At 42.5% G+C, this 22,957-nt stretch overlaps 1 protein-coding gene across 1 annotated transcript in view; it reads left to right on the top strand.

The window, feature by feature from the left end:
* hip1 (huntingtin interacting protein 1) overlaps positions 1–22,957 on the top strand; it is a 43,159-nt gene that overhangs the window by 7,919 nt on the left and 12,283 nt on the right. Inside the window, exons 2-12 of the mRNA XM_070905412.1 lie at positions 12,904–12,967; positions 13,776–13,918; positions 14,176–14,232; positions 15,794–15,874; positions 17,509–17,585; positions 18,623–18,684; positions 19,913–20,053; positions 20,894–20,951; positions 21,135–21,210; positions 22,024–22,167; positions 22,622–22,719. Coding sequence (XP_070761513.1) covers positions 12,904–12,967; positions 13,776–13,918; positions 14,176–14,232; positions 15,794–15,874; positions 17,509–17,585; positions 18,623–18,684; positions 19,913–20,053; positions 20,894–20,951; positions 21,135–21,210; positions 22,024–22,167; positions 22,622–22,719 — 1,001 coding nt within the window. The remainder of the gene's footprint in view (positions 1–12,903; positions 12,968–13,775; positions 13,919–14,175; positions 14,233–15,793; positions 15,875–17,508; positions 17,586–18,622; positions 18,685–19,912; positions 20,054–20,893; positions 20,952–21,134; positions 21,211–22,023; positions 22,168–22,621; positions 22,720–22,957) is intronic.

Genomic DNA, 22,957 nt, shown 5'->3' with positions numbered 1-22,957 from the left:
CTTTCCCGTTACTAATTACTCCGCGTTTGGAGAAAGCCAGCGGACCTCCTCTCCGGCTCCACGGATCCTCGCTCACCGCTTTGGGGGACGATCATGGATCTCAGTAAAATTGTAAGTGCTGAAGAATTCATTTGTTTCCTTCTGTGTTTTTAAAAAAAGAAAAACATCAGCAACAGATACACTGAGGCGTTGCATGTTTTTTTGGAGGTGGGGGTGGTGTCCAAGAAGTCCTGTTACACGCGCACATACACGGGCTGTTTGCGTGAATCCATGCAAGTTATGCTCAATGCATCAATGCATGCAGGGACTTGTTGTCTTAATGTGCAGCTAAATGTGGCCGTGGGAAGGTTTTTTTTGTTGTTGTTCTGAAGGTCTGAGCAGCCAGTCAGCACAGGGTCATTGAAGGGGGTCCACAGGGTCTAGGCTAAATGGAAGAACAGTCTGCTCAGATCACAGGTTCCTCTTAACTTCCACCATAGAAAGGCTGATGAAAAACAGCAGCCCATCCTTTAATGAGGACAGCGCTTTAACACATGAGTTTTCAGCTTTAACTGGGTCTATTTTGGGGTCTAAGACATGAAAATGTCTGAGACGTGCTCCTCTTGTTGCCCAGCGCTTTCTGTCTCCAGCTGCAAGTTAGTGGACAAAGTTCAGCAAAGCACAGCTTAAATGTGCCATGAATGTCAATTACGGATTGTATTGATGCCTGATCCTGGAGACGAACCCTGAAGACGGAGCTAACAGTGTGTCTTTGTGTAACTACCAGTGTTACACCAGTTAAAGAGACACTATATGCGTTTAAGGTCAAGTGAGATGGCGTGTTGTCTTTGTAACAAGCACGACAGTATAAATAATATTTTACACTGTGGATTTGAAAGCTTAACAGATGTCTTATTTGTTTTCCTTTGACTCTGTGTGCTGTGAATGATGCGATAGAGGCTCCAAGTGACCAGAGTGCACTGGAGCAGGTGCACATAAGCCAAAGCAACAAGACCGGCCTTTCTCTGCCAACATGGATGGATGGGTGTACTTTTTTAGCCCTAGTGTAGGTGTGGGGGAGGGTTGGTGAAGAAAGCACACCCAGAGTCCTCCTAGTTTGTATAGAAGGAAATACTTTGAGAAACAATAAAAGAAAATGGTACCACACTGAGAGTGGCAATGTATGAAGAGGCACCAAATCCAAACAGGAAAATCACTCTGATCTCTGAAATAAATCTTAGCTGCCCACATGAAGTCAGCCGGGGCACGTAGCACAGACATGGCGTAGGTGTAGTGATGGAAAATCTCTTCCCCTGGACCATTCAGTTACACCTTACAGGTTATTTGAGACAAAGCTTGATGTTATTGGGAAACTGTTCAGTATTGTGGCTCTAACAGAACTCCTCAAGGCTGTTCTCTGTCGTCTTTCCCGGCTACTGTGTTTTGGCTGTTTGGCATTGTAGAGAGACACAGCGGTATGAAAACAAAGTCCAGATAGATGCAAGACTTGTCAGCAAGCAGACTCTTCATTCCTGTACTGCATAGACGTTGGTGGTCTGCAAATACCTGCTGGATTCAAGAGTTTTGAAGTTTATTGCATGAAAGATTTATGCATTTTGTTTACCTGCAGTAGCCTCATGTGACTAGTTTAGTTGTAGGTGTACTGTACCGGTCGTTCTCATACATACAGGTCCTGATTTCTTACAAAACACTGCACTGTTTCCAAATGTCCGCAATCTGAAACAGGAAATAGAGAAGGGGATGGGACATGCAACCAAAGTCATCAGCCAAAATTGTATGTTGTGCCCCTTTAGACCACGGCTGTATGTCTCGTAGATGCCTTCTCGCATTTGTATGTTGATACTGATTGTCACCAAAGGTTTTTGTAAACATTGAAAAAAAGGCAAATCTACTTCTTTCTATCAGAGTTTTATAAACACACAGAGAGTTGAATATTAACTCATTTAAAATGTAACTCGAGCTAAAATGAAAATTAACTGGCAACAGTTTTTTAAATTTCTTAAAAATCAAAAGCTGGTTCCAGCTTGTCAAATGTGAATATTTGCTGGGTGTCTTGGTCTTAGTTGGTCTTACAAAACAAGCATTTTGAATATGATGGGCATTTTGTGACATTTTAGAGACCAGCGTTGTAGATATGGCTCCATGAAGAGCAGAGGTTATTTCTCTGGTGCCATAAACTGCCTAAATTTCAAAGGACACGTATGTATGGAGGAGAAAACTGTCTCGTCCCTGAATGACATACCTGTTTTTGCCTCCACATAACTTCTGTAACGAAGCACATCAGAAGATTTTGTAACAAACTGAACTGGCAGTTGCCAGTCAAACAGTGCTGAGAAGAAACCACCGACAGCAGTGTTTAACTGTTGTGGGACGTTTTTTAATTGGTGTCAGATCTCCACATAAGCCGTCATCAAGTCCTTCAGGAAAACACACACCCACACCCACACCAACTCTGTGATGTTCACGCGTGTTCAATGTTGGGGAGTAATGAGCAAGTGGGCTGAGGAGCCTCGTTGAGCTGCACAGATGTTCCTTTTATAATGCCTCGTCATGACATCACCAGTCCTGCAGGAAGTTGGGCTTTAGAGCCAAGGCTCCTTCACACGAGGCTGCAGAAAGCCGTCTTATTAGGAGAGGCTCATAAACCTGCCATGGGGGTGTCGGCTTGAGAGTTTAATTATGCTGGAGCCCGGCCTTCGGCATATGTGTGTGTGTCTTTTAACCAGCTGCTGCCCTCCACCTCTGCCCTCAGGAACAGAAGCCCGGTGCTCTGAGGTCACACACTCCAAATATCCTGAAGCTCTATGTTTTCATGCTTTTTAATGGGCTCTTAAGAGACGGCGTCATCCCACTGGGCTTATCTGCATCACCAAATGCACTGTTAGTATGTTATTAATGGGTTGGAGATGCTCTGTGCATAAACCAGCTCCCTGTTACAGTCTGAGAGGCTTGTTTGTGTCATTTCAGCCTTCATGCTGTTGCTCCTGATTGTCATCAGGCTGATAAATGCTGAGGCAACATAGATGGGCGGTTTCACCATCATTTACAAGGAGAATTATTAATTGCGATGCCGATTCTGTTCACTGTGTTGATAATGGTGCAGATCAATACGAAGACTGCATCAGTTACCTCCAGTGAGGCCTGTATAACAGGTTCTGGGTCTTTCCCTTTGTGCATTCAAGTACACAGGAAAAATAGCAGCTCTAAAAACTCTCCTCTCCTCAGTGCCAGCCAGCATCCTTTTCAAGAGGTGTGGAGAGGCCGTTGTATGAGAGCGGGTTTTCATGTCAGATGCAACAAGTAAAAATGCTCCTTTAAAACAAGCAACACAGAGGGCTCTGTTCAGAGGAGTGACCTTTGGAATCGGGTGGAGTTACTTTTGGAAAAATGTTTGGGCCCAAAACGTTTTTCCATTTATGATCTGATTTTTGAATGTGTTTGTAAAAAGTGCCATTTCATGGTGAGGGAGGACATGTGTTTGTGTGAATCGCACCGCGGTGAGGTTAGCTTTTGGTTTCAAGTGTTTATTTTTGGTCGTGCATGTTGAGGGGCATTTAGTTGGTCAAACCTTCCTTTAGACTATTACCCTCCAAGTACTATAATACTGATATTAAAGGCCCAATTGGACACTTTTGGATCGTATAACATTGCAGGTATATTCACACACACGAAAATAAGCAGTTTGTGTGTCTCTCAATGAACGATACTTTGTGTCTTCCTGGTGTAAACAAACCTTGAAGTGAATCAGAAAACATTAAAGCTGCTATAATATAATAATAGTTGGATGAAATTAATATGTGCATGTGTAAGGGGTTATCACTGACGCTGCAGTTCTTCTAAGCTCTGTGGAGCATTTAGCCTCTACCTTTCTGTTTTGGTTCGCTCTCAACAGAGTTGTTTCCAGCAGGCAGGTGTCTTCTGTGAAAAAGCTGTACCAACCTACTGTACATTACCTGTCCAGCACCAAACAGCAGACAGACACAGTTAGCGACTGAACATAGTGCAGCATTTAGCAGCGAAAGAGCCAGAGATTTCCCTCAGGAGTTGGTGGAGACCAGAAACAGAGCTAAAAGACTCACATTGATTAGGTTAACACAAACATGACTGAATGATCATGTTTCTCTGTATCTGCTGCATGTGTCAATAGGCAACAGTTTGCTAAGTTCAGTTAAATGCAGATTCAATATGTTACGAGTTGTTGTTTAGTGTCCATATATTATATATATAAAATTATATATAAAGGACCTGTCTATGAAATAGGGAGTGATAGCAAATTCTGTGTTTTGATGTTATTGTTTGGGTGACCCTTTGGTTTACATTTGCATCATAGATTGTGCCTTTAATTATCAATACACAATGTCCAGCTTCTTAATGCGTAGACACACATAAGAATGACGTAAAGGCCAGAGTACATTCAGCTTATCTTTAAAGGAAAACCCTGGTTTATTTCAACTTCGGTCTTATTTTCGTAACTTGGGACGAGGTTAGTCGAACTAACTTAGAGGAGACAACAAAGGTGAATGATCAACTTCCTGGTACAGTTTTGACCTACTGTACTTACAGCTTTTGTACTCACCCCTGTGCACTGTGAGATTACTAGTGACGTTATGGGTGTGCTCACTTTCAGTTTTAGAAAATCTGGCCAAATTTGTGTCTTATTTACAATATGCCAATCATCTGATTTTTCGGACTTCATCAGTTTGTTGCCCTAGATCTCAGCAATTACTTTGGCAAGTACAGCTGATGGACAGAGCTACGAAAATAAGACCCAGGTTGTTACAAAGCGTAGTTTTCCTTGAAAGACACCTGGAAGAGTCAGGCAGGAAATGTGAGAGGGTAGAAGGAATGAAATGTTCGGCCTGGCCGACTGTCTGGGTTGACTGAGCAAGGTTTTTAGCTGAAGGGGGGGTGGAGCTGGGCATTTTTCAGCAGGCAGGCAGGAAATGGGCAGTGCAGGGTGTGCCAAGACAGGAAGCCTGACTGAGCGCCTGTACCCCCACCTCCCCTCCACCACAATGACCATGCCTCCACCGCCGCACCTCAGCATTACAGTGCTGCTGCATTCACACACAGCAGTGCATGGTTCCTGTTTTCATTCCTCCCTCCGTCCCCTCGCTGTTTACCCGTCCCCCTGTAGAGCACAGTAGCTGGACAAGTCTCAGCTGCAGTCCTGCCACCCTCCTCCATGATGTGGCATCTAAACTACCGTTCATTTATACTAAAATCTCAAGTAAAAGTGTTTTTATGTGTTCTCTGTGGCATGGGAAAAGTGGATTTGGAATTATTTATCAACAGATGGAGATAGATAGTCTGATATGATTGAAGTACACTTCAGAGAGTTTTCAGAGACATTAGATAGTTTTGACAAGGAAGGTCTTCATCTGGGGAAGTGCTTGACAAAAGGGAATCTTATGGCTTATAATGGCATCAAACAGCAGTGGGTACACATCCTGGAGGTTTAAATTTGGACTTATGCTGCAGATGGAGTTTACTGGTGTGTTTGGGGGTTGTAGTTACTTTGTCATGTTTTCTCAATGTTTGTGCACACCTATGCTTTTTCTTGCAAGTACACTCAGGAAATTCAGACGTGTAGTTTAGTTCCCAAGGTCCGAATTAGAGCTGCAACAAAAAATCTTTTAGATTGAAATGTCAGAGGACAAGATCTGGGGACCATTTTGAAGTGGTCTGGATAAGGACATGGACTCTAAAGCCCCATATGGACTTTGAAAGATCACTGAGTTTCCTGCATCTTACCGTGCCCAAGGTGATATCTTCAAATAACTTGTCAATAACAGTAAAGAAAATCCAAAGATATTAAAGGTGCCATGTGTAAGAGCGTTTAGCCTCTCTTCAGCTCCATGTTCAGCTACCGCAACCGTCACCAAAAGACCGGCACCCACCAAAACAATCCAACACAAAGTTCATGTAACTTGCTTCCTAAGGCTGATGAATTGCTACCTAGCTAACGTAGCAAAGTGCTGTCTTGAGTGGACGTCAGCTAATTCATCCAGACTCCCAGGGCTAATCTGGTTGATAACTTGGCTAGTTTGCCGTTTGCAAATCACTTTATCAGCTCACAACACGAATGCCAGGTCTATACAGCAGCTGATTTACAGCTAGCTGGCTAACATTAGCTTGCCTAGCAAAATACTACCTGATGATAACTGATGTATTATGACAAACAGCACAGATTTTAGCCAACAATAAATTATGTAACAGCACAAGGCAAAGGTGTATTAACGTTATAGGGTTGTTTTCTGGGGGGATTTTTGTCATTTTATTTGGCTGATTGAGAGCCGGTGCTTAGCTAACCCAGAGAGGCCAGCGGTGACAGAGAGGGGCAGCAGGGGTTACAGCCAGAATATTTTCACATCTAACTCCGTGGATTATGGATTCATTTAGATCAAAACGGATTTGGTGATTGTTGGAACAGTGGAAATATTTACCTAGATGGTTTTGGTGAGGTTTAGGTTGTTTTTGTCACGTTTGAATAAAATGTGTTTTATGATGAGTTCACAAAGCAATAAGCTGGTGGAAGAGAGAAACCTGAATTCAGAAGGTATGCGGTTGTATTTTTCTGTTTAATAAGGAAAGTAGTTTTTGTGAGTTTATTTATTAGATTTGAAAAAATCTAAGAGAGTTCGTGGAGCGGGGGTTGCGGGTGCTGTATCCCGCTCGCTGCACAAACACACCTGCGTTAATACCGCTAATCGCCGGCTGCTGCGCTGACTGTGGCAGGCTGGAAAAAAAAAACTTAACATATCTCCCAACCCTAGTGTATAACTAACGATTGCTTTCTACTAGCAAAGAGCGGTGCAAGGCAGGAGTGGACAAGTCTAACTGTAACCTGAGCTAAGGTAACGGTTTAGCCAGCTAGCTGTAAGTTTGCTTTACGGCATGGATCTAATGTTCGTTGCTTCGTAACGTTAACTGATGAAATGGCAAACGGCAAGCCAGTTTGTATCACGGAGTCAATGGTCCAAATAAAATATAGGAACATTGAAGATAGTAACGTTATTTAAAATATGATTGTAAATCAGTCTGGTGTATGTCGCTTCACTGTTTTGGCTCGTCTACAGACTGCGGGCACCAGCAACAGGACGTTCACTTCACGGCTACCGGTGTCGCTAAAAACAACAACTTTCTGACAACTCCATGCAGAACCTTTTTAAATTTAGAAAACCAGAGAAAAGCAGCAAATTCTGAGTTTGTTACTTATGCTTGAAAAATTTATGAAATGGTTAATCATTACTAAAATAGTTGCCCATTCATTTTATGTCAATTGTTTAATTGATTAATAGACTAATCGTTTTGGCTGTAGTCCAAATACATTCGAAGCCCCACAGATACAGCAAATCACAAAAAACTGGAGGTAAATCATGGGAAGGAAATATTACAAAAACATTGTGAAGAACTTACAAAGTGCAGTAGTCAACCCTTAAATATGTGCATCACTGAACTCCATCTGTAGCATAAAGCATAATGCTTGCATTGGACTTGAGTGTGCAGTCTTTCGTTTTCAATAAGAAGACTGAGACCAGAGCCAGTCAGAAATGATGATCTGATAAATATGTGAAGCTAAAAAGACTTGTCAAGTCTATCATGGGTGCTCCCAGCTCTGTGTCTTCCTCCCTCTAGACTTAAATGACTGGGGTCAGATAATCATAGTACTGTAACGAAGATTAATCACTCCCCTCCCATACTAAATCATCGGGGTCATACAAGGATACCTCCTCCGCCTCCTCGACCATGAGAATTTAAATCCAGTGAGAACAAGTGTTTCCTAATTTACTCTGCCCCCCTTTCATTTGGTTCTGGTAAAGATTTCCACTGTAGTTTTCTCATGATTGAACACTACTGGCTGCGGGTTTGTCTCATCATTGCTGTTGACATAAAATGTGCCACAGCAGAGACAAAAATAACCAAAAAATGTCTTTTCTCTGCTACGATCACGGAGGGACCGTGACACGATGACATCTCCAGGACTAACGTGGAAATCTAATTGCCGTGGCATGCATTAGTCACATGCTCTCACGAATCGGTCAAAGGAATCGCTCAGAGGCGAGGCAGAGGGTGGAGAAGCGAGTCAATGAGTGAAGGCTGTTTCATTTAGCAGGCAGATGATGCTTCCTCTCTCTGGGCTGCTTGCACTGACCCTCCAGTGGACACAGCCGGGCTATGATCAGCATATCAATGCCCTGCTTTCTACAGAAGGGCCGATTGGGGCTTGCCAGGCCTAACTTAACATGCTTTCAACAATGTATCAATAACACTTTGTGCGAAAGCAAAGTTGTGTGGGGGGAGGGTGTTTCTGTAGATACCAAGATGCAAAAAGGAAGTTTGTGTTCAGCTGACGAGACATTGGTTAAATCTTTATTTTAACGGTTGGGTGATGAAAGTGAGGGAAGGATGAAAGGAAGGCATGAGGGAGGAAGTTCAGGGGAAAGGAGTTGAGGTTGGCCCATAGTTGACGCATTGACATAGGTTTCCACATTCACCAAATTAAGGAGGACTCCCTCAGGGCTGATCTTTACTCTTTATCCCCATAATCACTTGCCTCTCACCTCCGATTTCATTTCTCATCATTTCACTTTGTCAGCTGGTCTGCGTGGCCGCACTGTGAGGAGCTAATGGGCCATTGATGCATCGATGCCAGCAGCCAATGCCAGGAGTCCCAGGCAGCTGGCACTCTCATTCAGCCCAAACACAAAGTACAAAGTCTCACTGTGGGCTAATTGGGTCATCCTCATGTGGGAACCAGTTGCACTGGGACTTTCTCAATCATCCCTTGATTTTTGTCTGTGAGTGACGGAGGGAGAGGGGGAAGCAAAATGAGTTGAAGTGACACAACATTGAAAAAAGCTCTTCAAGTGATCATTTAACATCCAACAGCTGCTGATATCAAAAACACAAATGTTCCTGTTAAAGCCTGGTGTCATCTTTACTGCGTCACCCTTGTACTGATGACAACACAAGATAATGTCACGTTTGTTGTTTTGACAGATTAACAACCAGGACAGTGGCAGGAAATGACTGGAATAAGTAACTTCCCTCTTTGTGAATGCGAGGCAGATGTGGCCACAAAATGTTTTGACTAAACTATACACTGAAATTTATTTTGATATAGAGTCAGTGTCGAGGGGCAATTTTCATTTATTCTGTTAAAAGCGCAGCCCTTGTACTGAAAAACCTAACCCTTGGGCTAGCTTTACGTGCTAGTGGTGGAAATGAAGCATGTCAATAAAAAAGTTGAAATACATGGAGGTTAGCTGGACTACAGTGTTCAACACCACAAAGGAACATTGTGTCCAAAACTGCTAAAAGTGCTTTTATCAATCCATACATGAAGTAAACGGACTGCTTCACATGCCGCTCTTAGGAATTTAGCTAAAAAAACTCCAGTGTGGGCAAATTATTTTTCATCAAAACTGTGTCCAATAATCATTTCACTTTCAGTTTGTGTTTATTTGTGGTTTATGTGTAAACAGGAAATGTAACTTGCAGAGCAGATGCTCAAATTTAACACGGTGACCTTTTCCCTCATGGTCTTGATCAGAGGAAACAACAGTTTAGGTTTGACCACAGTTTTATTTCAGCTTTCTTCTGCACAGCCCGGGCAGGACAGTGAAAGCCCCGCTGAGTTTGACCTTTTGTAGTTAACACACACACACACACACACACACACACACACACACACACACACACACACACACACACACTCTCACAGCCAGAGTCTTGGCTCAGGTTGTTGCTGCTGATGCAACAGGACAGGTGTTGGACTTGTAGCTCCGGCGCTCATGTTTAATCAACATAGTGCATGTTTAATGACAGGAGTGGAAGTGTGGTCGGTCTTCATCTTTACGACACGCTGCGGTGTCTCCCCGTCATCGGCGTGGACTACAAGCCGAGCACAGACGGGGTGGACGGTGTGGAATTTAAAGTCTGGGATGTCGGAACAGCAGCCAGCTCTACATTCCTGCTCCTCCTGCTCTTCCTCCTCCCATCCTCACACCCCCTCTGCTTTAGTGAACCACTCCTGTGACTTCATCTGAATCTCACTTGTAAATTAGATTTCTGTGAACACTAAACCTGTGTTGGCCTAGCTCGAGCTGGTGATGACGTGTCATTAAGATGGCACAGTTGTGGTGTGTGGAGGATGCAGTCTGTTGACTGCTGTTATTTAGGCAAGACAGGAGATGAATTTTGAACTGGAATGTTTTTACTCTAATTCCACTTCAGTGTTTGTTTGGAGCTGTGTATTTGAAGGGATTATGGTTATAAAGGAAATATTTTCTGGACTGAGTTTTCAGACATTCGTTGACACCTGGTAGCATATTTGTTTGTTCACTGGAAGGATGTAAATGTAAATGTTGTCTCATCCTAGTGACACTGATAGCAACCTTCATTCCAGCCTCCTTCCCTTTCCACCCCTCCTGGCCTGCTCCTCCTCCTCCTTCTCCTCCTCCAATGATTCCTCGTGGTGAACTTCCAGTCCTGACAGCTCACATACTGGAAGAGGAGGAGCAGACTCAGGACATCTGTGGGAAGTGAGATTATGAAACAGGCCTCCCGTCCTCTGCTGACCCCAGACACTTGTGGTTCATGATACCATGCAAACCTTAGTGTTTGGCTTTGGTTTTTGCACTTTGGCATTTCGACCCAGGTATTGAGTTGAAGGGGTCGAGGTGTATGATTTTCTTGGTTTGATTTTCATGTGCAATGTGATATGTCGGCCAGATGCTGCCCCAGAACACCTTGTTTTGAAAGCCATCTGAAACGGTTTAAGCTCTCAAACCTTAGTGGGTCTGGAACTTATAGCAGGAACATTGTGTGGGCTCATTTTCATATTTAATTCATCGTACAGCTTTCCTGTTTGGCTGCCTAACGTAACATCTACAGGACATAAAGAAAAAGCATCACACAAGAGCAAGTACAGGGCTTTTAGTCATGCTAGCAGCGTGTCTCTATGGCTGCTGTCTGTCAGTCGGTTTGTTCACCACTTTGGTCCAGACTGAAATACCTTAACAACTATTGGAAGGACTGCCATGAAAGTCTGTACAAACATTCATGGCCCCCAGAAAATCCGTTCTACTCACTATTCTAGTGACTTTTACTCCAGTACCTCCATGAGGTTGACATTTGTGGTTTTTTAGTCTTGACAACTATTGGATGGATTGCTATTAAAGTTGAGATGAAACAGCATTTTGAGAGTATATAACGTCCGTATTGTGACGTGTTTCTGAGGGAAATAGGATAGGCAGGCAGGACCTAATGTTGAGAGGAATTTGATTTGAATGTTGAAAAGTGGGCGTGTCATAACCGACGTACCATGCTTTTGCAAGCTAGCTAACTAATGAATGTTAGCTCTGTACCGCTGAAAGTTGAAGATTGATTGATGGGTGGATTTCATGATATTATTGGTTGAAATTGGTTGGTTCAAGCGTATGCAATCACACGTTATATTTTGTTTCTCAGGAAGAAAACATAATTGGGTTTTGATGAAAGAATACAAAGAAATTTATTTTTTTGTAATTTTCTTTGGCAGATATTGTTTTATAGGTGCACAATATGACCGGGATGTGATCTAAAAGGGTTCAATGGGCATTTTTAATTTCATCTTGACATTAAATTTGTAGATGTCATGATCCCCAGAGGATGAACCCTAATGATTTGGTGATCCCTTTAAAGAGGAACTCCGCCATAAAGTCGTTTGTGGCTCCAGAGGGAGCTGTGTGAAATCTGATGAACTGACTCAAGTGATGTCACTGGAGTCAGCGTCAGTTCATCCTCAGCAGAACTGTTTAGTGCTTAAAAGCAAAGGTTAGCATGCCAACAAGCTAAACTAAAATGGTGATGAATAAACTCTGATGGCGTTTTCTCTCTATCAAATAAATAAACTTCACCAAGCCGCTAACACTACCATCAAAACTACTGGTGGTTGTGTTTCAGCCTGTTAATATCAAACACTACTATTACAATATAATAGTCATAATTGCTGTAAAACTGTGTATGAATCCTTAAGTGAGTCTGTCTGCAGGATGCATATATAACTGAGAAGTGGTGACACTTCTCTAGTGCTTCTGAGTTAGATGATACTTTAATTTGAGCTGAAGTTGGAGGGGCTTCAGTTTTAGCCTAGCCAACATTCCTCAGTAGATTTCACAGCACAGACAGATACTCCCCTAATCACCCACACGTGAGTAATTGTTGGTGCCGTCTCATTTAGTCTGCCTGCTCACAGTCCTAATGTTAACTGTGTTTACCAAGGGTTGGTTCCTCAGAAATGTGAATGCAGGCTTCTGGCATGGAAATGGAAATGGCTGGGGTCTGTTTCAGTGATGGCTTTCTGTCCACACAATAAACATGATTGTTTCCATTCTTTTCTTTTATATTTCATGATCCCAAATCCTACAAATTCACCCAGAAACAGGACGTTTTCTTTGCAGGAGCATAAAAAGAGAAATCACATACACTATTTAGACCCCCTATCCTCTTACATACACTTACACGCTCTGTTGCTTCTCCTTAACTTGAGGTAGTGACTGTGTTCTGCAGGTGAGGAGAGATGCGATGGCACATGTGTCATCTGATGAGACAAGTGTTTGCCTCTGCAGAGCTCCTCAAAAGCAGAGAGGAGCTCAGGCCTCTCAGGCTCCTGCCTTGAATACCAACTCTGCAGAAAATGGGTCACTCACCCTTTACTAAAAACTTAGCTGCTTCTCATCCCCCAGGTGGCTAGAAAAGGAAAAAGCAACTTTCTGAAAGGTGGCAGGGTGTCAAGTTTTATAATGAAACACTTGACACTTGAAGGTTTTTTCTTTTTTTCTGTAAGCGGTGTGAAAAATGCTGTGGGCTGATGTTCTCCGTTTCTTTCCTCTGCCCTTCCTTTCCTCCTCTTCACAGGCTGTCAGCATCAATAAGGCCATCAACACACAGGAGGTCGCTGTCAAAGAGAAGCATGCCAGGAATATCCTCATATTGTCTGTGTGTGTGTGTGTGTGTGTGTGTGTGTGTGTGTGTGGGGGGGGGGGGGGGGTCTGTTTCTCCATGGCTGGAGGGTTACGTTAGTTCAAGATCAAAACAACAAACTTAGTGTAACCCCATCATCTACACATGGCCCTGCTGCAGAGCTAATTTAGTCATGTATGAAACAAAACACAAAGCTTCACAGACAGAGGAGTGCTGTTTGGAGTTTTCTCCCATTTTAAAAGGACAACACATCATCATTCAAAATCCCAGGGAGATGGAGGAACTAAATTCAAAATATCAAGGGCTCATTATCAACTGTTCAAAAAAGATTTGGGAAATAATTTGTATTTATGTTTTAAAACAAACAATTTGGCTTTTAAAACGCCATCTGCAGTGAAAATAAATAATTAAAACATGTTTTACTTAGGAGTGCAGACTCTTGCACATCATGACAAGCTCATTTGTGTTTTTCGTCTTTATTTTCAATTAACAAAAGCCTTGTCTGATCTTAGACTTCATTTCAACTATGGTAAGCAGTGTCTTCTTGCACCAAGAGAAACAACAACTTTTGGCCATGTGGGGACATAAAGATGAATATTCAAAATATGGCTTTTCTGAATGAAGATTGGTGAAGATTTGTAAATACATAAATAAAAAGGATCTTTAAGTACATCAGAGTGACATCCCTGTGATGGAGGCAGAGAAATAAAAAGACAAAGAAAAAGAGATGATGAAATGTAACGTTTGTCATGTGCCAGACTACTTCCATGCACTCTAACCCAGTGATCCTTGACTGTCCCCGTCACCCTGCATCCTGGGGACCCATCATGAGAAAGGCGCCCACACTTTCTGGGCAGCGGTCAACCGGCTTCCTCTATCCAGCAACGCGGTGCTCTGCTGGAAGTTCTGCCACGTCTTCCACAAGCTGCTGCGAGACGGCCATCCGAACGTACGTAAAGATGATGATGCCCCGTAACACTGTGAACCATTGACCTGACCTCTTATCTGTTCCTCTGCAGCTGTGTGATCGCCTTGTAAATGTAGACTTGTGTTAAAGTCAGTTATCCGCTGAAAACTTCATACACAACACTATTTTTTTTTGCTAATGATTCATTCTTCAGCTTATGTCACACCTCATCTGTTATATCAATTCTCCCCCCCCTGCTTGGTCCCCCTCCTCCCTTGTTTCCGCTGCTGTCCCTCCAGGTGATAAAGGACTCCATGAGGAACAAGGCCGATCTAACTGATATGAGCAGGATGTGGGTAAGGACACAGAGATTATTATATTAATGTGGTCACAGCATGCAGTCACAAGTCTAAGGGGTACGCCCTTATGTAATAGTGGATCTTCTCTACTGGTGACTCTTCAGTTTGAATATTAAATAATTAAACATGGATGAGACTGATGAACAGACTGATTTTATGTGTAGAGAGCTACATGTATCGCAGACACCGATCCTTTTATTGTTGTAAAAACGAATCGACATTCAGGAAGAGACATTTAAGTAGTTTGCATCTGTCTGTTAATAAGTGAATTGCAGCTACATAATTAGCAGTAGATAATACTAATATTAAAAGTCCATGGGGGATGTAGGTCACATGATTTTCCAGCAGCATTTCATTGTCTATTACAGAACCAGCTCCTGTAATTTGGCAGCGGCTTAAAGGCAGCCAGGAACGACAACTTTTATTTCAAGGGAGGAGAGGAAATATTTCATTACCCAACTCCCAGTAATCCTATCCAAGTCTGGCTTTTGAGCAGCTGGAAAACCCCTTTTTCTGACATCACGATGGGAATGTGGCCAGAAGTGCAACATGCACATGTTGATTTACCCTTAAAAATAAGGAGAATAGTAAGGAAGCTTGTATTTTGTTTATTAGCATTAGAGTAGCTATGGTCATCAGTTGACATGATTGTTTCTAGTCAGTCTGCTGCCGTGATGGACAACGCCAAGTGTGATTGTCAGAGCTCACGACACATCGCCTGCCAGCTACATGTTGTGGCTAACAGACAGTAATATTACATAACATCGTCTGCTAGCTTCTTCTCTGCGGGGAATCTCACCTGTTTTTTGAGGTGCCGGAGCTAAAAATCAAAGGTTAGTGTAGAAAGTCTTACTGGTGACAACACCTGCATTGTTCTAAGTGAGCACAAGTGTCTTCAAAGTATTGCTGCAGACACCCCTGATGACATTCATGTGGTTTATTGTGTAAACGTGTAAGGACTGCACTCCATTAAGCCACAACATCTGAACAGTCACTCTTCAGTTATGTCTTAAGCAACATTTGCTCGGGTGGAGAGCCTGTTCCGCTCTGTATTCCTGGATTTACTCTTTGTTTTTTTATTGCTCAGTTTTTTGCTGAAGTCACTAGGCAGGAGGATACAGGAAGTGTGGTCCCTGTGACCGGGGGGTTGTGCCCTCTCTTTCCTGTTGTGTCATCACCTCCCGCACTCCCAGGCTCAAGGAAAAAGGAAGTGAGAAGCAATTGGCCAAATCACTACTCTGTTCAACTTTGTCCAGGGACATTTTCACCCAGAGTGAACTGAACCTGCTCCAGAAGTCAGCTGGTGTTTTTCAGTCAAGATTATTTTGGCTGCTTTGCTTTTAGTTTGTGTAGTTGTGCTCAGTCTTTTCATGTTTACTGTGTGCTGCCTTCAGCCAAAGTGCCACAACGAATTTTCTCAAAATACCAAGTGATTTGCTTCCTCTGAGTCTTCAAGGAGGGGAAAATATTATTTCTACCTTTTGATCATGTCTCTCTTCTTTCTCTTAATGTCTCTCATCCCCACCTCTCTCTCTCTCTCTCTCTCTCTCTCCCCTAGGGTCACCTGAGTGAAGGCTATGGGAAGCTGTGCAGCATCTACCTCAAACTGCTCATCACCAAAATGGAGTTTCACATCAAAGTGAGTTGGCCTGGCCTATAAAACCCAGCGCCAGTCTCCCTCGTCACTCATTATCTTTGTCTCAGACTCTCCTTTTAGTGCAAGTGTGTCTCTGCGGAGGAGGGGTGGAGGTGGTGGGGTGTGGGGGTTCTGGCTTTTACAGTAATGGCCTCTCAAGAATCCGTAATGTAGTCTTTTTATGAGACAGAGCGGTGCAGGGACCGTAAGGCAGCGTTGATGCTATCACAGGAAAATGCGGTTAGTTGTTGCTAATTCTCTGAGGGCAGTTTTGCCCCCTCTGTATCCTGTATTTACTAAATTTGCTCATACTTCAACATGCAGGTTGATCTATAAGCCACACGCAAGATAAAGGTCAATTAATCAATAATCAGCTCCTGTAAACACAGTCTCATATTAACTTTTAACAAAACTAAAAGCTGGTGAACTAAAGAGGATATCTGCCTGGATAATTTTTACTTGCCAAATAATCACCATCTACTGCGTACGAGCCTGTTTCAAAAGAAAAATCGTGCCTTATTTTAGCATTATTTTCTAAACAGAATGAGGTGACGTTTAAAGTATTCCTCACACCTGCTCACCACGAGGAAATGGCACTAAACTTCAGACAGTTTTTGGCTAGTTAACCTTTCCAGGCAGCAGAGAAACCGGAACTGTTTTCACAGATTTTAGTGCTGCAGTTTTATGTAAATCCAGCCTGTTTTGATTCAGAGCCAGCGTTTTGTTTTGATTTGCTTCAACTAGTGAGACACAGTGAGTCACAGGAGCAGTTGAGGTCCAAACAACACATTTACCTGAGAGATCCAAAGAGATTCATCTTAAAAACTTACCAGGAGGAAGTATTCCGATCCTTTACTTAAAGCTGCTCTAATCTTAATATCAACAATGGATCACATGATTACTTGTATGTGAAAGGGGTAGATTATAATAATGAGGGACTCTGTAGCTCCCCTCAGCTCTACAGGTCTTTATAGCGACTGTTTTGGCCTGCAACATAGCTGTTTTGGTTCACTCTCACCACTCTCACCTGCGGCAGGAAGCTGTTTTCAGCCTATTTAAAAACTCTAAAAACCTACTATACACTGACTGTTCAGCACCAAACAGCAGACAGACAGAGTTAGCGACTGGCTGGTGAACATAGCAGAGCATTTTGCAGCTAAAGAGCCAGATATCCTCCTGAGGAGTTGGTGGAGACCAAAACAAAGCTAAAAGTAAAATGGACATTGGACATCAGTGGGACAGAAACACGACTCCAAATGAATTAAGCTCTGTAACTGCTGGATGAGTGCTAACAGGTTTATCAATGTTGTGTTTGCAACTTGTTTCCGCTGCTCCCCAGTGGCCAAAAAATCAGTTATTGCAAGTTAAAGTAGCAATACTGCAATATAAAGATTCAAGCAATACAGTACCTGCATTGAAAATGTAATTTAAGTAAAAGCAGTGGAGTAGAAGTATAAAGTAGCATGAAATTGAGTAGTTCAAATACAACCTCAAATGTGTACTTAAGTACATTAAGTACAGCCATATTTCTTTATTGGCTAAAGACGAGTTTTATCAGCATGTTAATGGTCATGTGTTCGTCTCAGATGGACGTCAGGATCGGCCTCAAGCTTCCTCCTGTTGTCTTCTTCTTTCAGAACCCTCGTTTCCCCGGCAACCTGCAGATGTCAAACAGACAGCTTGACGAGGCGGGGGAGAACGACGTGAACAACTTGTGAGTGTGTCGTGACGCCGCGTCGCCTGTTGTTCTTATTAATTGTGGTTGTTGTCGAGCAGGACCGCTGTGCTGGCCGGGCCCCCAGGATCCAGATATTAATGAGTTTCAGTGTTGTTTCTCAAAGTGTGAAATGAAATTTATTTGGATGAATACTTTAATCATGATTCATACATGAATGAGCTGCAGGGATTATTCATCATGATCATTTTAGAACAGTCAGGAGGTGTTGTTCAGCGCAAGTTAGTAAAATAAAATGTTTAAAAATTCAAATGGTTAACACATTTTTAAAATTTTGATCAATCTGACAGTCATAATTAAATGTTATTCTACCACCAAAGCTTATTCTTCACACCGTCTTAAAATCACAAGCATTAGATAAAAACGTCTAGTCAGAAATAATCAAATGAATTAAAGTTATGTGTGCAAGTAAAGACAAACAAATGGAGAGCAGAGGGTTTGTTGTTCATTGTTTTCGTCTCCCTCCAAGCACATTAGTTTTGCTAATAACTACAATACTAGTGTTTCCTTTTTGCCTCGTCACCCCTTAAAACAAGCTAATGTCCACCAGTAATCACTCATCAGAGGTTCAACCAAAGTGGTGGGGAAAAAAATAATGATTAATAATAATTTTGTGCATTTGAAATGTGTTATCACTTTAACAACCCCTCAGAGTTATTCCAGGGTTGGGATCCACTGCACTTTACATTCATGCTGTGTGCATGTGCATTATTTTGGGGTATTTTACTCCAGCTTTGACCGTGACTCAGCCAATCAGAATGCAGGAAGTAAATGGTCCAGTAATGTTCTTGATTTGGGAAAACACAGGAAAAACACTCATCTGCGACTAGAAAATCACATTTTGTGGAGCTCTTGACCGAGCAGGATCATTTCAGTGTGAAGCAGCAGTGATGCTGGCGTGTGAGAGAGAGGAATTACATCTGTGTGAAAGCTCTCTCTTACACTCCTCGATCAGTTTCCTGAAAGCATGTTAAAAAGAAAATGGTCGCCTCTCTTTGTGCATCTCCCCTCTTTAGCTTCCAGTTGACCGTTGAGATGTTTGACTACCTGGAGTGTGAGCTCAACCTCTTCCTGGGCGGTAAGCTATTCTCGTCTGACTTGCATGCTCTGTGCCGCCAGCTGTGCTCATCTGGCACAAACACACAGATTGATATTCACGCTTTGACAGATGCAGTCCGACTGATAGGTGTGCTGTACATAATGGTGGACAGAAATAGATGCTGTAGATGATAGACGAGTTCCACCTCGTCTGACTGAGTCTGCTACGACACTATTAGTGGTTGCGTACTGTACTGTGGCCCTGTTGTTGTCTGGGTGAGTCATCCTGTGTTAATGCCTCCTAAAGGATGGACAGGACTAAAAATAGACGGCTGGAATGTGACCGGGAGTGCATGAGAAATCCAGGAAAAGCCATGTGCTCCCATTCATAAATGAGCAGGAGGAAATTACTGTCTTGTTTCTATGTATGATGCCCTTCATTCTACATCCTGATGATGATGATGATGATGTTATCTCCTCCTCCTCTTTCTAGAGAAAAACATGTCTCTACATTAGTGTTCAGGACAAAATGTGCAACTTTTTCTCTCATGGAGTCTGTGTTACCTCACACCCCAAATCTCAAAGCCCTTGTCAGCTTCCTCCTCCGGTCTGGTGTATTTTAAAAGCATCACGTCATCCAGGGGTAAAGAGGCCAGGCCTGAGGTGTCCGTGTGTGTGTGTGTGTTTGTGTATGTTTCTGTGTGTGTGTGTGTGTGTGTGTGTGTGTGTGTGTGTGTGTGTGTGTGTGTGTGTGTGTGTGTGTGTGTGTGTGTGTGTTCTGGCCGTGCAGGAAACCACACCTCTTGCAGCGCACAGAGGCTCTCGGGGCCTGGCTTTGGGGGTGGTGTGAGCAGGGTGGCAGGGAAATGAAAGAGGGGCGTAGTGATGGAGGCAGAGTGGGAGTCAGACAATCCTGTCAGTGTTCAGGTTGCTGCTCCACTTAAAACCTTTTTTTTTTCCAATAAAAAAGAATGAGCTGCATGTTTCTTTCAACCGTTTTATTAGTTGATTTTAGTGGCGGAGGCAGTGAAATGAATAGAGAGCACAGCAACTTGATTGATTCATGAAAAATTCATGATTGTGCACCTCTGTCTGTGTGTCTGTGTGTGTGTGTGTGTGTGTGTTTGCATTAATAATCACTGAGGTGTGAGTGTGGCGACTCCTGCTGTGTTTGTGATGATGCCTGATTCACATCAGACTGCGTGGGTATGTATTGATCTTGTGAATGCATCTATTGATCGGGTGCGTGTTTCTCTCTCCCCTCCCAGTATTCAGCTCTCTAGACATGTCTCGGTCGGTGTCGGTGACGGCGGCGGGACAGTGTCGCCTGGCCCCCCTCATCCAAGTCATCCTGGACAGCAGCCACCTGTATGACTACACCGTCAAGCTGCTGTTTAAGCTGCACTCCTGTGAGTGGCGCTCACCTCTGTTGGTCAAACTGCACAACTGCAGACTCAGTAGAAATAGTACACAGTGAAGGCTGCCCGTGTGCATTGTTTATGAACTTTTTTCAGTGCTAGAAATCAGTGGTCATCAGTTGAGTTGTCGTGCTAAAATGAACTTGTTAACCGACGTGAACTAGAGTTTAAACCTTATTTGGGTGACCAACAGTCTGAAACCAAAAGATATTTCATTTGATATCATGCATGGCATTTTAGTGCTTAAAAAAATGACAGAATCTATTAATCGATTATCAAAATAGTTGCAGCTCCAGTCAATTTTTGTATTACGGGACCTGAAACAATTGCTGTTAATGCAGCCTATTATATTAATGCAGTCTTAAGTTTATTTTGGTGACATTTTATTTCAGTTGATTCTGGCATCATATTTAAACTAAAAAAATACAATTATTATATTAACAATTATAAAAGTCATTCAGATTAGGGCATACATGACTCGTACATCAGACCACTTGTGAATGTCATTCATACTTTCATACTACAAATTTTGATGATGAATTCTCTTGAATCACTCGTGTGCATCACGAGTAGCTCCAGCGTGACATCCACTGCCTCTTGAGCAGCAGTGGATTCAGCTGTTGAGTTTCTAGCTTTGCCTTTAGCTCTTAAACGTCCTGCAGTACAGAAATAATGTGTGAGAATACTTACTAATGGGCGACGTTTTTCTTCAAAGATGGCATGCTCCTCTCGGAGTTAAAGAAGTATTTATAGTATGTATATACACAGAATACCTGAACACCTTTGGTGTTGCAGCACTAATGTGTTTGTGTTTTGTGTGTGTGCTTGCAGGCCTTCCAGCAGACACTCTCCAGGGACACAGAGATCGCTTCCAGGAACAGTTTAAGAAGTATGACGTTCACTTGCAGTCCGTCACGGTTTCACTGTACACTCATGAGTGTGACCTCGAGGACTGAGCTCTGAGTACCACGTTGAATTTATTTCCGAAGTCAGACTCTTTTGTCCTTCTCACTCTGGTTCTCTGTCTGTTCCTCCTTCTGTCGGTCCTTTCCTCTCTGTCTCTCTGTTTCAGGTTAAAGAGTCTGTTCTATCGCTCCAGTAACTTGCAGTATTTCAAGAGGCTGATTCAGATCCCACAGTTGCCTGAGGTGAGGACCCGACATTTTCCACATTTTAACCACGCCCAAGCCCCAAAGTTAACGGTTGTTTCAGGTTTCTGTTTACCAATTTGTTCATTAATTTCCCATCGAAAAGCTCCATCTTTTAAAAGTTTAACTTCATATACCAGTTGTTTATAGACTTGATAGGAGCTCAGGTGTCCTTTAGTGTCTTCCTTAAATCTTATGATGTCTTATTATATTGTATGTCTTCCTTTTTCACATCAACCTCACATTTTACTGACATGCTGTGGCAGTAGCAGCATATAAAAGTATATATATTTATATACGCTGCTACATATGATATGAATCGAAATGAGAAAACACATTCAGTTCACACCGTGTATTTACGGACTAAATTTCAATATTCAAATAAGTGACATTTTTTCAGTGTATTAGAGTACAGCGTGTGTGCCTCTTGAGTCTGTTTTTAATGCTTTCGTCTTCATTGTTGCACCTCATCCTACTCTATGTGCTAAACCTCGCTGTGACAAGTTGCTATGGACACTAAAATTCTGCCATGAGGCAAATGATTAACTCACTTTCAAGGAGATACAGGTGAACTGATTTGAGTCTTGCAATCTATGTTGGATGTAGGAACCAGTTATTGATGTAATTTAGATCTGAATAGGAAAAATGCACTTCCATTTAGTTGTTTTAACATATAACAAAGATCAGACTTTCAGGGGAAAAAAGACATTTTGGGACACTTATAGCTGCATTATGCACATCCTTCCCTAAATTCTCAAAAGACCTAAATAAAAATGATATAGTGATTGAAATTGTGCTTTGTGTTTCTTGCAGAACCCTCCGAACTTCCTGCGTGCGTCGGCTCTGTCGGAGCACATCAGCCCCGTGGTCGTGATCCCCGCTGAGTCGTCGTCCCCCGAGTCGGAGCATGTGGTGGAGACGGACGACCTGGTGGACACGGACGTCCCCGTGCTGCCGGTAACTTAACAAGACAACATGAATAGACTCCCATGTGAAGCCACATATTTGTTAGATTCTCGGTGAGACTACTCTAAACATCTGGCTTATATTTATGCTGGCATGTCATGGTGTTTTATATCGACTGTCACGTAGCTGGCTGTTGAAGCTGAACTTGGCAAAAAAAAAAACATATTTGGAGATAATGAGGTAATTAATGGCTGATTTTGGGCCGACAATCGAGCTGTAAAACACCTGGATCACAATCCAGCTGCAAAACACCTGTGTCATAGCTGGTGAACAAGCAGATGGGGACGTTTAATAGAGACTCACAACATTTTTTTTTTGCTGTGAATCTTAATCGGTATTAGAATAACTGTAACTATGCAGTTAGTTAATGATTAAAGCCCAACCAACAATAAAATGGTACTTCCTCTTTATTTTTCTTTTAAACGTTCTTGTTTTAAACTTTCAGGCTGCTTTGGAGACCAAGTTTGACGACCTGTTTGGCACCTCGGCTGCCATCGACCCCTTCAACTTCAACAGTCAGAACGGCATGCGGAAGGACGACAAGTAAGGCCTGAGAACATCACGTTTGTCTGTGTGATCATAGCTGTCATAACAATTTAAACATCGCCAAGAAGCAAAATTCTCCCTGTTAAATTTGCACCAATAAACTTGATATATCATCACAGAAGGGTCTTTTGGTTTGATTGTGTTTGTTTCGTATATACAAAACACAGCAACACATAATTTGACGTATAATTAGATGCATACAAAAGTCCAACAGAAATCAAGCATTTCATTGTTA

The sequence above is a fragment of the Enoplosus armatus genome, chromosome 5, assembly GCF_043641665.1.
Source record: "Enoplosus armatus isolate fEnoArm2 chromosome 5, fEnoArm2.hap1, whole genome shotgun sequence".
NCBI lineage: Eukaryota > Metazoa > Chordata > Actinopteri > Centrarchiformes > Enoplosidae > Enoplosus > Enoplosus armatus.
The sequence above is the reverse complement of the archived record's forward strand: the minus strand, read 5'-3'. Positions and strand labels throughout refer to the sequence as shown.